General features: G+C 43.2%; 1 protein-coding gene across 9 annotated transcripts in view; it reads left to right on the forward strand.

The window, feature by feature from the left end:
- Nucleotides 1-15,638, forward strand: part of LOC139573713 (myocyte-specific enhancer factor 2D homolog) — a 66,452-nt gene that overhangs the window by 21,040 nt on the left and 29,774 nt on the right. For all 9 annotated transcript variants that reach the window (XM_071397487.1, XM_071397484.1, XM_071397489.1 and 6 more), the window contains exons 2-3: nucleotides 10,097-10,471; nucleotides 12,313-12,516. In XM_071397487.1, coding sequence (XP_071253588.1) covers nucleotides 10,418-10,471; nucleotides 12,313-12,516 — 258 coding nt within the window. In that variant the 5' untranslated portion in view covers nucleotides 10,097-10,417. The remainder of the gene's footprint in view (nucleotides 1-10,096; nucleotides 10,472-12,312; nucleotides 12,517-15,638) is intronic.

A 15,638-nucleotide genomic window follows, 5' to 3' on the forward strand; every position in this document is an offset into this window, starting at 1 on the left:
CAGTAGCCCAGTTACTGCCTGTGTTTGTGGATATGTCTGCCCCAATGAATGGCTAACTAATCAGACTCCTGTCCCTCTGTTCAGGTGGCCTCCATGCCTCAGGTGTGGATTGCAATGATTATACGCAAAACCGTGGTGGCACTCTGGTTTGATTGAATTCTATTAAATTCCGAGTAGCAATTTCATTTGCATGGAGCAGCCAGACTGTCATCCATCATCTAATATTTTATCGTTCATACAGTCAGAAGGGATTCTACCTTTACCCTCGCTCGGGTGACCATGGTGATACTGAATATAAGTATTGATTTGCCTGGACCACAAATTGAGAGAGATCTGTCTTGTTGATAGCCTCCACAGAGCCCGTTGCCCCATGCAGCCAGAGAGGGAGATTTTGCCTGCTCTGAAAGAAACCTGAGCTGTAGGTGACTCTCCTGATATTGGCGATGTCTGCCAACAAGGCAACGTAAGCATATACACAGCAAAGCTTGTAACTGCTCTCAATAAACAGATCTGTTTACATAAAACAAAACAAAACCCGCTGCCAATGAGAGGTAACTTAATTTTAAAGGTTAGTTTTCTCCTGTTTTGGGTGTAAGTAACAGTTTCCTAACTATAGTGTAGCTGTGTTTGTTATGAGCAGACTGTGGTCAGTCCTGGCAGGCTCTGGTGCTGAGTGGGTAAGGTGATGGATTTCTCAGCAGTGCTGTTGGCCTGACTCCAGCAGCCTACACCACTGACTGTTATCTCTGTGCCCCAGGGTGCTCTGATCCAACTTACAAAGAGATGGACGTGTGTGTGTGTGTGTGTGTGTGTATATATGCATACACAATTGATAGCTTGACACATGTATAGCCGACTACACTGACAGGCTGACACACAGTCATACATACAAGTATATATGCATTGACAGAAGGACATACACACATGCACAAAACCTCTCCGACACAAATCTCTCTGCCCATATGCCCTGCTGCTGTGGCATGCAATTGTAGTTTGTGCTATACGTCATGACTCAGTCGTGACCCCTGTGCCTATGGCACCTGTGTAGGCTATGACACATGCAGCAGAATGAATAAGGTGGTGGCAACTCTGTGCGACACTGTGGCTCCTACTGTGTTGCACCACCTTTTAGCCAATAGCTCTGCTCCCTCAGGCTGAACAGGAGGTGGTCCTCTGAAATGGTTGAAAGAACAGCAACAGATTTTCTGAACTTACACACAAATGATGCACCATTTTGTATCTTATTTGATGGATTATTCTGTCGTGAGTGCCTTACGGTTCTGACCTTACATGCAAAGATCAAAGATCTTGCCCATGTAGTGTAGCTGTTGATATTTTAGTGTGCAGTATACTATCTTCAACAATACAGATACAAATTGCATATATTTTAGGGGGTTACTCAGGGCTCAATGCAAGGACCACTGCAGAATAGCTTTTATCTGTGTTAATCTGTTCCTTGTCTTAAGTATCTCACACACTCTCCCTAGTTCAGTCAGTCAGTAGACACTCTCCAGGCCCTCTGCCTTCAATGTGAGAGGGGAGATTCTACCTGACATCAGACATGGGAGGCTGACTCCCGCTGCATGAAAGGTAAAAGGTCGAGGCTTGAACACCCGGGCAGATAAAGCAGCCTTTTCATGTGTGACCGGCCCGCAGCCCAAAACAAATCCCACTGACCGCTGCCTTTGAACTGTAGACCAGTGTTCCTATGGCAGGAGTAGTGCTCTGCTCCCTCACTAGTCCACTACTATTTGAGTGTATAACATAAAACTCAAGTGTTTTCTGTTTTAGTTTGAGTATTTTCAGTATAAACCTGTCTCTTCTACAGTCTTTGGCAAATATAACACCCCCCCCCTCCAGAGTTGCTCCTGTTTGCTAGTATATAATGGGCATTTCCATCAAAAAGGACCCATGAGCACACACGTGAAGTTTATAGGAGCATGTCAAATTGGGTGTCAAATGAACGGCAAGAGTCTATAAGTTTTAGAAATTAATGCATATATTTTTTTACCATTTTCCATCCCAAAAAATTGGAATAAGCAAAGGCTTTCATTTCTGGTCCAACAGATGGAAAAAAAGGATCTTGGACAACATTGACCAGAAAAATGATTGAAATGTATTAGACGTACATCAAAACTTAATAATATTGAAGTAAAGACCTCTGCCAACTAATATCAACACTTTCAGTGCCTTCAAAGTATTCACACCCCTTGACTTTTTCCACATTTTGTTGTGTTACAGCCTGCATTTTAAATTGATTACATTCAGATTGTGTGTCACTGGCCTTCACACAATACCCCATAATGTCAAAGTAGAATTATGTTTTTAGAAATGTTTAACCCCTTTGTTATGGCACGCCTAAATAAGTTCAGAAGTCAAAATTTGCTGAACAAGTCTCATAATAAGTTGCATGGACTCGCACTGCGTGCAATAATAGTGTTTTAAGATGATTTTTAATCATGATTTCCCCACACATCCAATTATCTGTAAGGTCCCTCAGTCGAGCAGTGACTTTCAAACACAGATTCAACCACAAAGACCAGGGAGGTTTTCCAATGCCCCGCAAAGAAGGGCACCTATTGGTAGATGGAAGAAAAAAAAGTAAAGCAGACATTGAATATCCCTTTGTGCATGGTCAAGTTATTCATTACACTTTGGATGGTGTATCAAAGATACAGGCGTCCTCCTAACTCGGTTGCCGGAGAGGAAGGAAACCACTCAGGGATTTCACCATGAGGCAAATGGCGACTTTAAAACAGTTACAGAGTTTAATGGCTGGGGTAGGAGAACTGAGGATGGATCAAAAACATTGTAGTTACTCCACAATACTAACCTAAATGACAGAGTGAAAAAAAGGAAGCCAGTACAGAATAAAAAATATTCCATAACATGCATCCTGTCGGCCACATTTTTTGCCTGCATGGTACCGCTTGCCGTGAAGTAGCAGAGAGAACAGTCTATGACTTGGGTGACTGGAGTCTTTGACAATTTCTTTGGGCCTCTCTCTGACACCTCCTAGTATATAGGTCCTGGATGTCAGGAAGCTTGGCCCCAGTGATGTACTGGGCTGTACGCACTACCCTCTAGCGCCTTACGGTAAGATGCCGAGCAGTTGCCATACCAGGCGGTGATGCAACCGGTCAGGGTGCTCTCGATGGTGCAGCTGTAGAACCTTTTAAGGATCTGGGGACCCATGCCAAATCTTTTCAGTCTCCTGAGGGGGAAAAGGGGTTGTCATGCCCTCTTCACAACTGTCTTAGTGTGTTTGGACCATAATAGTTTGTCGGTGATATGGACACCAAGGAACTTGAAATTTCTCGACCCGCTCCACTTCAGCCCTGTCGATGTGAATGGGGGCCTGTAGTCCTATAGTCCACAATCAGCTCCTTTGTGTTGCTCACATTGAGGGAGAGGTTGTTGTCCTGGCACCACACTGCCAGGTCTCTGACCTCCTCCCTATAGGCTGTCTCATCATTGTCGGTGATCAGGCCTACCATTGTCAGAAAACTTAATGACGGAGTCGTGCTTGGCCATGCAGCCGTGGGTGAACAGGGAGTACAGGATGGCACTAAGCACGCACCTCTGAGGGGCCCCGGTGTTGAGGATCAGCGTGGCAGATGTGTTGTTGCCTACCCTTACCAGCTGGGGGCAGCCCGTCAGGAAGTCCAGGATCCAGTTGCAGAGGGAGGTGTTTAGTTCCAGGGTCCTTAGCTTGGTGATGAGCTTTGGGCACTATGGTTTTGAACGCTGAGCTGTAGTCAATGAACAGCATTCTCACATAGGTGTTCCTTTTGTCCAGTGTGTAAAGGGCAGTGTGGCGTGCGATTGAGATTGCGTCATCTGTGGATCTGTTGGGGCGGTATGCGAATTGGAGTGGGTCTGGGGTTTCCGTCATGATGGTGTTGACGTGAGCGATGACCAGCCTTTCAAATCACTTCATGGTTACCAACATGAGTGCTACGGGGCGGTAATCATTTGGGCAGGTTACCTTCGCTTTCTTGGGCACAGGGACTATGGTGGTCTGTTTGAAACATGTAGGTATTAGACTTGGTCAGGGAAAGGTTAAAAATGTTAGTGAAGACACTTGCCAGTTGGTCCGTGCATGCTTTGAGTACACGTCCTGGTAATCTGTCTTTGTGAATGTTGACCTGTTTAAACGTCTTGCTCACGTCGGCTACGGAGAGAGTGATCACGCAGTCATCCAGAACAGCTGGTGCTCTCATGCATGCTTCAGTGTTGCTTACCTAAAAGTGAGCATAAAATACATTTAGCTTGTCTGGTAGGCTCGTGTCACTAGGCAGCTCGCGACTGGGTTTTCCTTATTTTAGACAGGTCTAAAGAAGCATGATATGAAAAAAATTTAGTGTATTTCAGAAGACAGAATAGCACACTCTGAGTTGTCCTTATGTTAGGTCCTGATCTGGCTATGCCAAATGGCTGTGGCCTACACTAGTTTATTTAGCAGACAAGATTTCCTTAGAATTTCATGGCATTATTCTATAGTATGAAGATTACAATTGAACAAAGCTGAATTAAATAGAAAGGATATTTTCTCCAAACAATTTGAGGGAGTGTGCACATGCAGCTATTCTGTGTTGAGTGGTTAACAAAGAAAGAAAGAAATATATATATTCCTATATGCTTAATTTAGAGTTATTAATTTAACTTTAGTTGTTCTGCAAACATTGGGCTATATGTTTAGATTTTTAATACATTGTACTGCTGCATGATGCGACTTTAATGATGTGACTCTCCCTTTATGTGGCCATAATGCAGCCTAAAAAATAATCCATGCCTTTTGCGGCCAGTGGCCTTTGTGCCCTTCTCCCTGAGTGCTGCGTGCTCCATGGCGTGATCGGGTCTTTCTCACAGGCTACAAGTGAAGACCGACGCATCGGGGACACAACTGTGCGCGTCATTATCCAATTCCGAGGTGAATGTTGAAGATATTGGAAGATCTGTCCACATTTACTTTTCGTCAGCAAACAAGATGAGTAGGCCTAACGAACAGCAAAAGCACTAGCCTATGTCAATCTACTATTCTTCATTGTGCAAAGGTTGACCTATTCTGTGCGAGAAATAAATATTCCAAACAGTCTGGGACAGTTGTGGAATGCGATAGATCCCAAATTAATACAACCACTAGCATCCCAAAACTTTTTTTACGCAATGTGGCTGACGCAACAGATCAGAACGTTTAGCTTAAAATGTTGATAAACTATTAGGCTATTTCTTCACATTATAAGTACAGCAATGCGCACATGGTAGTAGGCTATATGTTCCATTAGAGGAAAACACCATTATCAAAAGTGACCACAAATGCAATTTATGCATGTAATGCTTTTATTATAAAGGTGAGTTTTTTTATGGTGAAAATTATCCTCCCCAAATTTGAAACTCACAAGCTGCTTATTGTATGCCAGTTAGGCTCTACACCCCTTGTGAAACAAACCTTATTAAAACATATAGGCCTATTGGCTAGGCTACATGAGGTGTGCGAATATGATTTGAAAATGTTGCAAAAAAAAGGTATTGTTACTTTTTCTCGGCATCATTCACAAGTGTTAATATATAATTCACAAGTGATAGGCTAATATTGTGAACCATCAGACTATTCTTGGTTTAATCTCATCTTTACATATACTAAATAATATATGTGTGAAATTTGTTTTGATTTAGAATGGACTATTATCATGCACCTGTATTGAAACAGAGGCAGTGGGAAAAAAATACATGTCATCTATGCTCTTAAATAGCGAATGGGGGGGCGCTTTTCCCCGTGGTTTATTTTCATGCCAGGCTATAATCCTGTTGTAGATATAAGCAATGTGCTTAATATTAAGGAAGTTGAGAAATAAAAAATAGCAGGCCTAGCCTATAGAAAGCTGATCCTCCTCTTTTTAGTAGAGGTCATCATTGATGACAGTGTGATTAGTGGACCAATAGAGTGCTGAGTAACAGGCAGTTAGCAAGTTTGGTAGGCTACTAATGACCATCAGCAGCATCAGAGCTTGGAGAAGCCTAATTACCATGACTAAACGGTCACATGGAATTTGGCTGCCTTCATGACTCGTGACCGCCGGTGTGGCGGTAACATGGTCACCGCAACAGCCCTACTTGTTCCTTGAAATTCCATTACCAAAAACCCTCGTATCTTGAAGATATTTTCTTATTTATCTCCCTCATGAGGAGGGAGGATTATGAAAGTTTACAGAAGTAACAAGTAAAGGAAGACCAACCCAAATAGTTGTAGTGTTTTTACTGATATCAAGTTTGTTAATAATTATTAAGTGATTCAAACTCGTAATTCTGTTACCAAATCATTAACCGAATTACTGAAAAATCTGTAAGGGAATTGCTGCAATTGAATTGGCTACAATGGGAAATCGTAGTAGTCACAAACCACAGTTAGGTCACCTGCTACTGTCCTCCCTTCCACTGGCATACTGTTATGTTCAGATCATAACTGTTTTTTTATGTTTCTGTCATCTGGTGGTCAAAGCAATGCTGTAAAAACAATCTATACAACCTCTCTCTCCCTCTCTTTCAATTCAATTTCAATTTAAGGAGGTTTATTGGTATGGGAAACATATGTTTACATTGCCAAAGCAAGTGAAATAGATAATTAACAAAAGTGAAATAAACCAATAAAAGATGTACAGTAAATATTACACTCACAAAAGTTCCCAAAAAATAAAGACATTTCAAATGTCATATTATGTCTATATACAGTGTTGTAATGATGTGCAAATAGTTAAAGTACAAAAGGGAAAATAAATAAACATAAATATTGGTTGTATTTACAATGGTGTTTGTTCTTCACTGGTTGCCCTTTTCCTGTGGCAACAGGTCACAAATCTTGCTACTGTGATTGCACACTGTGGTATTTCACTCAATATATATGGGAGTTTATGAACATTTTATGTGTTTTCGATTTTCTTTGTGGGTCTGTGTAATCTGAGGGAAATATGTGTCTCTAATATGGTCATACATTTGGCAGGAGGTTAGGAAGTGGAGCTCAGTTTCCACCTTCAGCGGCCTTTCTCAATAGCAAGACTATGCTCACTGAGTCTGTACATAGTCAAAGATTTCCTTAATTTTGTGTCAGTCACAGTGGTCAGGTTTTCTGCCACTGTCTACTCTGTTTAGGACCAAATAGCATTCTAGTTTGCTCTGATTCTGCGGGAATCGACCTAATTCTGCTATGCATACATTATTTGTTGTTCTACGTTGTACACAGAGGATATTTTTGCAGAATTCTGCATGCAGTCTCTCAATTTGGAGTGAGTGGATCCCAGACCTCACAAACATAAAGGGCAATGGGTTCTAGAACTGATTTCAAGTATTTTTAGCCAGATCCTAATTGGTATGTCTAATTTTATGTTCCTTTTGATGGCATAGAAGGCCCTTCTGGCCCCTCTCTCCTCTCTCTCTCGTTAATGTCACCTCTCCCGGCTGTTACTGACACCTACCCTCTTTCCATTTACTGTAACAAGCATCCTCACCCACTGGGCACCGACCAACATCGCACGTCCATGGATGTTGAAATTTGGTCAGTCCGCCCTGACCGGACCAAATTTGAACCAATCATAGAAGTCTGTTTCACAAGTTTGGACAGTAAAGTAGTGTAGTATAGTATAATTTAATGTACTGTACTGAACATATCTACTTTACTGTGCTCTGCTGTACTGTACTCGACTACTGTGCTGTACTGTGATGTCCAAACTTGTGAAACATAGACGCCTATGATTGTTTTAGATTTGGTCTGGTCCGGACCAACCAAATGTGTTCTTGTTTGGGGGTGGTGCTCATTACAATAATACCCAGTGTGTAGAATAATACCCAAATATGCAAAAGAAGGATGCTGCATATTTCTACCTTTTTTGTGTACCTATTCAGGATACATTACCATTAAGAGAATTATATTCATATCCATAATTATGCATTTCTATAAAGTACAGTTCAGGGAATCATGATGTAATTCCGTTACCTTAATTCTGTTACCAGATGTAAATCCACTTCTGTAGTTCAATAACCAACATTTTTTTTTTCAATCAAACTAAAGGTATCATGTCAAAGCTGACACCCCATTCTTTCTGCAGACATCTTTTAATCTTAATTGGAGCAGATATTTAAGAGTTTTTCTCAAATGTGGCCGCCTAAAAAAACTGAGGGAGATTTTACAGTAATCATGTTACCAAAGTTTGCATCTGCACAGTTCTTCCAGTAATGTGTTTTTGTGAAATGTTCTGTGTAAATTGTTCAAAGTAGTCCTTGTGCATTGAGTTGTATGCTTTGTTAAACTTTGAAATCAATTGTTTTAGTTTGGCATACATTTTAAAGTGAAAAAGCGTAATTCCATTGCCGCGGAAATGCCCTAATACAACCCCCTCCATATTTTCCATGTGAAACGAGAGCTGAAGCTGCCTCTAGTTCTTTTGTTAGGGCTTTATTTTTAAGAGAACAACTATGACATGCGTAATACCCTTTTCTCAGGCCTCCCATTGTCCTTCCTCCAAGCCAAATACGTAGTGCATAATTCATGGAGAAGTCATTGCTATAGTGAAGGCAATTGCATCAACTGAAAGCAAGTGTGTGGTATGTGTCCGTGCACACACAGACACACAGAACCCGTTCTATCACGTCACTGTTTTTTTTTGATGGTAATGGTGGCAGAGCAGGCATTAATCAGGGGGTGGTTTTACTATTCTCTCAGGTAAACAATGTGGGTGATGTAGTGTTGAAACTGCACTCAAGGCTTTCCAGATGCACTCACTCTAATGCAATGTCTCGGCTCCCACTGTCATGCGGGTGTGTTGGAACAGTACACAGTCTGGATGTATATATAGAGAGCTATTTTTAAGGCTGAACCACAAATAGTAGTAGTAGTGGGGCTTAATTAAAATGGTCCATGCCTCTGTTGCCATTCCCGGGTTGCGGTCTGCTCGTTCATTCATTCATGAATTTATATGCTCACATGTACTCTGTTCTCTCTCATTTGCCCTCTCTCTTTTTGTTATTACAAATTGCTATACATTGCAAAAAAATTATAATAATAAATCCCTGTTTAGTTAAAGGGGCAATCTGCAGTTGCTACACCCACTTTTGAACTAATTAAATTAATGATATTTACTGAATGATATAGATATATTGATTAATACAATAATATAACTTTAGAAATGCCTCATGAGCTTAGTTCAACTGTTACACCCCATCAGAACCCCAAATATAAGCTTGTTTTTACTCCAATGTTTGTAAACATTATAAATGTAAACTAACACTGTATAGCCTCAACATGGTCTTTCTATGAATTTGAGAGTGGTTACATTTATCCAATCCCATCCCTCAGCTTTTTACTAAAACAGAGATGGGGTGGCGGCTTTGTTATTTTTTCAACTACGGATTGGACCTTGACTTTTCTGTCTTCAATTAAATATTTTTAAATACACTCCTTTTCCTTATATTAAAGGGACACAGAGTGTTATCTAACATGGAACTGTGCCAAATTACCACAGTTAAGATAACAAAACCTAGTGGTAATGCTAACATTACTGGTTCAGTGACTGAATCCAAGAGCCTACTTCAAAACGCAACAGAACTCTGAGCACTAGCGTCCCGCCCACTCATGGCGAGCAGCCTCACTGGGACATAGGGCCGGGCTCTGCCTTCGATTGGGAATCGCATGCAGCGTGTCAGGTCGAGCAGGCAGCGAGTTGCTGCAGGCAACCAACATATCAGTTATGTGTCAGTGATGCCTCTAATAAAGCTGACACAGCACAGTCTCCCCGTGGCCCCCCTGAGGGGCTCCCGCTCCGCAGCGCACCAGGCTCACTTGCCCCCATGGAAACACTAACCCCAAGAGAAGGGTTCCCCCATCCTTCAGTTCCCCCCACTGCTGCGGCTGCTCTTTCGAAGCGTGCTTCTAATTTGTCCGAAAGGAATCCTGACTTAAATGCATCGCTTTGGTTTCTCTGTCGAGTACTGTGGAGGTTAAAAGGCTAAGACAATTGTTGATTCTGAAGGACATTGGCAGGAATGGTACATGAATGATACCTCTCCTGAATCTCATACTGATCCGATGCTCTCTATTTTCCAGGAGTAACACACCTGCAGTAAAGAGGGGAAGAGGATCCTAATTCAGAGGACCAGTGGATGACCTGCCTACTGTACAGACCATGATCTGAAGGCCCCGCCACGTGGCCCCATTCTTTCTTCTTCATTATTTCCTGCAGGGGAAAGAGCTCCTAGACTAGCCGCCTCAGACAGGTGGAGCGGAGGGAGATAGAGAGAGTGTGTACAAGAGAGTGTGACAGCCAAGCGCCTAGTCTGCAACAGTGCCCACCAACCACCTCCACAGGACAGCTGTGCCCTCTGACCCCGCCACGCCCCCTGCCCCTCCCACCGCCAGACCGGAACCATGGGAAGGAAAAAGATCCAAATACAGAGGATTACAGACGAACGGAACAGACAGGTGTGTGTGTGTGTGTCTGTGGATAATGTTTCTTTGTATGTAGAAACTCTATCATGCTGTTTCCAAGACTATGAAAGGTTAAATGATCCATCTATAATGAGTCAACTGGTTAATGGGCTTTGGTTCATTTGAGCTTATTGAGTAATGGATGTGATGCGTCTGCCATCCCCAAAATGTCCCTGGCTGAGTAAAATCTGAGTGTTTTAGACACTAGGTGGCCTGAGGTCCTACAATCATCTTAAGTTTAAATCTTTAAAGGTGCCCATTTTCATAGAGCAGCACACACAGAGACTCAAAATGCTTCAGGCATTCAAGCATTATGTTCATTCGTCAAAAGTTGAGAGAAATATTGGTGAACCATCATCCTGCTAGATGTTGATTACAAGATACTGTCAATAGCACTAATGGATTGGCCCCGTCCCCAAGGCTATAGACTCTGACTGAAATTCAACAGCAGTGAAATACATGATGTGAAAAGAGAGCGTGAGAACCACAAATACTTTACATAGTAATGGATTATTAACTGAACGCCGAATGCTACAGAGACCACGAACACGTCTGAAACATTGCAGGTGCAGAAAGTAGAGCAGCTGGGGAGGTTGTGGTTGTCACTGTGGCTTCCTCCTCTGCTCACCACACAACCACGCTCGTTAGGACACGGCCATGTCTCATGGCGGATGTCTTGTTCTGTCGTTCGTTGCCATAGGTTACTTCCAATTCTATTCTTAATGTCAATTATGTTCAGCGTGTTTATCCTGGCATTCATGTCGAAGGAAGGATCAAGACTAATTATTGTCGAAGACTCGGTGTACCTCACGCCTCCGACAAATCAGAGTATTTCTCTTCGTGATAAACCGTCTTATAATTGGTTATGAGAGTCATTGTAATAGTATTGTTTATCAGCTCTGTGAGCCTGGCTTGCCATTGTCCTCGCTGAACTTTCTTCCCCTTGTTTCTGTGTGTGTGTGTGTGTGTGTGTGTGTGTGTGTGTGTGTGTGTGTGTGTGTGTGTGTGTGTGTGTGTGTGTGTGTGCACGCGCAGAGATGATTGTGTGTGTGTGTGTGATGGGGTTTGAGAGAGGGGGTGGTAGGCGGTTGCCCATGGATACGACCCCGATATAATTTGATTTGTGGCAGCGGGAGGCAATGAGTGAGCAAGAACGATGCAGAGAGGAAAAGGAGGGAGAGAAAAGAAAATGAGGGCGAGGAAATGAGAGAGACGGAGACAGTGAGAGAGGGAGACTGCGACCGTGGGGAGGACAAGGAGAGAGCACAAGCTGGCTCCTGCCCCACAGAGAGGCATCAGTGTAACATGGGAGCGCTCAAGCAATTATAGAGGGGAGATGGAGAGAGCGAGCAATTGAAGGTCTCACATGGCAGCTGTAGAATCTGCCTGTGTGGTTCCTTTCCATGCGTCTGCTTCCTCGTGCTCCTCTCTGATCTTGTCTACAGCAAAACAAACAAACTCAAATCCCCCATTGCATAAATGCCTCAAAACCAAGGGAGTGGTATTAAACAGAACCACAACACACTGCAGGGCCTCATCCCTGTTGTCACCTTTAATTAGCTGTATGTAATGTGTTGTTTGTTCACACATTGTCTGTTCTCTAAGAGACTGTTATTTATTTACTGTTATTCAAATATTCCCTCCCACTTTTATTACGTTTAACCAATTGTTATACAGTACCACAAATTCCTTTTACTTTTGCAGTATCGCTAATGTTATTGTTCTTCCTCTTTCCTTCTATGCCAAATATCCCCCTCCCCCTTCTCCACAACATCCCTTCTCTACCACCTTCTAATATATCCCCCAATATACCCACACCATCCCTCCCTTGACAGGTGACGTTCACCAAGAGGAAGTTTGGCCTGATGAAGAAGGCGTATGAGCTGAGCGTGCTGTGCGACTGTGAGATCGCCCTCATCATCTTCAACCACTCCAACAAGCTGTTCCAGTACGCCAGCACCGACATGGACAAGGTCCTGCTCAAATACACCGAGTACAACGAGCCCCACGAGAGCCGGACCAACGTCGACATCATGGAGGTAATGGAGGAGGGAGAGAGGAGGAGGAGGAGAGGTGTTACTGTGTAGTTCCCTGCAGGAGAGAGTGAACAGGGTGGTTGTGTGTTCTGAAGTAGTGGGGGAGAGGTGTTACAATCCGACGTTTCAGTACAGTGCCATGGAGGAGAGACGGTAATGAAACGGCTCGCTGTGTTTTTAATTTTGTTTTTACAACCGTGGTTGTAATTTGGTCGCAGTATGGTCATTAATATGCTAGTATTGAAGGTCGTTTAGATTTGATAACACTTTATTTCAGGGTTTGCCTATAAACTGATGATTATTTTATTTTGTTGGTAAATTAAGTAGGCAATATTTCTAGGGTGTTCATGATTTTATGTTTGATAACAGGCCCATGTGACCTGGTGTTATGTTTTCTTGATATCAAGAGCCGTTTTATTTTTGACTATCACCACTCTGGTCTGGATGAGCACTTACCATCCAAAGCCATCAGCTCCCTCAGGTCTTTATTTATGTAGCAGGAGAAAGGGATGGTTTTTATCTTTCTCTTTTCTTTTTTAGTGTTCGAGTATTCAAGATCCCTTTTTTTTTGTTTCTTGTGCTTTTCTCTGTTGAACCCTTGGTTGAATCCAGAGTTGTTTGGATGTTGTGTTTGTCATAGCCAGAGTAGATGAATACAAACACAAGCTATAAGCCTTCATCATTAATTCCTCTTAAAGCAAATGTCTAGTGAGAGGGCAGCTACAGTAACTTCCATGACATTACCTTCAGAGAGCGAAGGAGACGGATCAAGAGAGATAGAGAGACGGTGAGGGCAGTTAGCCTTGCATGGCCGCCCCTAGCTAGCATGAGCTGGCTCTAGAAGGCCATGCATGTACACCAGTGTGCTGTGGCCAGATTACAGGCTTGTGTGGGGCCTGTTCCAGTATCCATCCATCCATCCAGGCCTGGCCGGCTGCCTGGTGCCTGGGATCATGGAGGGAGGGCAGAGGTAGGGACAGCTGGACCTGCTGTCACCACCCCCTGGCCTTGGCCGGGGCTCCAAGGCCACTCCAACAAAAAGCCTCCGGTCCCCCTGGAACCACACTGTCACAAAATGGAGGGCTGCATGAAGGAGGAGGAGCGTAGAGATTAGTTTCTAGATGGGGAATGTGAATGAGGTTACATTGAGCGCTCATTCGCTCAAGTGATATCTTTTTTTCACCAACATGTGCGGTATAATCTATCTGCCTTGACCCTTTCATACACAAAGGTTTCCTCATGGATTCATAACAAATGGGCAGATACATTTTAACTGGCTATTTAAATATTAACTTACCACTTATAATTCATATGCAGTGAAGCCTTTTCGCTCTATGAAGACCATGTCACTGGATCATGAAGTACTTGGTACAGCCGTTGCAGCTGTCCATTACCACGTGGAATAACTGAGATGGCATTCAGAGTGTTAGTCTCTCTCGCTCTCTGTCTCTCTCGCTCTCTGTCTGTGTCTCTGTCTCGCTCTCTGTCTGTGTCTCTGTCTCTGTCTGTCTCTCTCTGTCTGTCTGTCTCTGTCTCTCTCTCTGTCTCTCTCTCTGTCTCTCTCTCTGTCTCTCTGTCTGTCTCTCTGCCTGTCTCTCTGTCTGTCTCTATGGATGGCAGAGGTGAGGGCTTTCAGTGGGAGAGCTACATGGAGCTCCAGTTGCAGATGGCTCTTAAGTGTGTGTGCCTGTGTGCTGTGGCAGGGCTTTGGGCCGCTCCGGGCCACATTAGCTTAAGCTCCACTGACTGTGTGTGTGTGTGCGCCTCCTAATGTGTGTATGTCTGCCTGTATTTGTGTTGTAAGCCTTCATGTTTGTGTGCATGCGCCCACTCTGCAGTGGCCCGTGAGAATGCCTCATACAATATTCAGGCCAGATGAGAGCCTCAGTGCGGGTGTGTGTCACTGCCTGAATCCATATGAGGGTTCCCCCATGCATCTCCATCTCCTTCAGCAAGCCTCAGGCCCAGAGGCAAACCACTGTTCTACTGCCATTCCTCAGACCGAGAGGCTCCTTCTAGCTTGTTTAGTTTGATCTGTACTGTGTAGCGAGGGAGATGGGCAGAGTTTAGATGAATCGTTTGGCACGGGTGAGCGGGAAAAGAGGAGGAGAAAGACAGAGGGAGAAAGAGGAGAGGGGTTGAGCGGATAGGCACAAAATGTGTCCATTTGCCGCTCTGCCTCCCCGGGTACCTCCAAGCAAGTGCTTTGGTGTATGAATTATGGAGTTTGATGCAGTCACGCACACACACTTAGTCATACGTTATGCTTACTATGTACCCTACGCGCGCACACACACATACACACAGAGTACATGAATATACATACACATAAATATACAGACCCAATGCTCAAAGGCACTTATACTAATAACACTGAAAAGTGTATACATACAGTACCAGTCAAAGGTTTGGATACACCTACTCATTCCAGGGTTTTTCTTTATTTTTACTATTTTATACATTGTAGAGAAATAGTGAAGACATCAAAACTATGAAAAATACATATGGAATCATGTAGTAACCAAAAAAGTGTTTAACAAATCAAAATATATTTTAGATTTTTGATTCTTCAAAGTAGCCACCCTTTGCCTTGATGACGGCTTTGCACACTCTTGGCATTCTCTCAACCAGCTTCATGAGGTAGTCACCTGGAATGCATTTCAGTTAACAGGTGTGCCATGTTAAAAGGTAATTTGTGGAATTTCTTTCCTTTTTAATGCGTTTGAGCCAATCAGTTGTTGTGACAAGGTAGGGGTGGTATACAGAAGATAGCCCTATTTGGTAAAAGACCAAGTCCATATTATGGCAAGAACAGCTCACATAAGCAAAGAGAAATGACAGTCCATCATTACTTTAAGACATGAGGGTCAGTCAATCCAGAAAATTTCAAGAACTTTGAATGTTTCTTCAAGTGCAGTCGCAAAAACTATGAAGAAACTGTGAAGAAACTGGCTCACATGAGGACCGGACCGCCAGAGGGAAGGAAGACACAGAGTTACCTCTGCAGCAGAGGACGTTCATTAGCATTACCAGCCTCAGAAATCGGCAATTAACTGCACCTTAGATTGCAGCCCAAATAAATGCTTCACAGAGTTCAAGTAACAGACACATCTCAACATCAGCTG

This window comes from Salvelinus alpinus, chromosome 4, assembly GCF_045679555.1.
Source record: "Salvelinus alpinus chromosome 4, SLU_Salpinus.1, whole genome shotgun sequence".
NCBI classification, from domain to species: domain Eukaryota; kingdom Metazoa; phylum Chordata; class Actinopteri; order Salmoniformes; family Salmonidae; genus Salvelinus; species Salvelinus alpinus.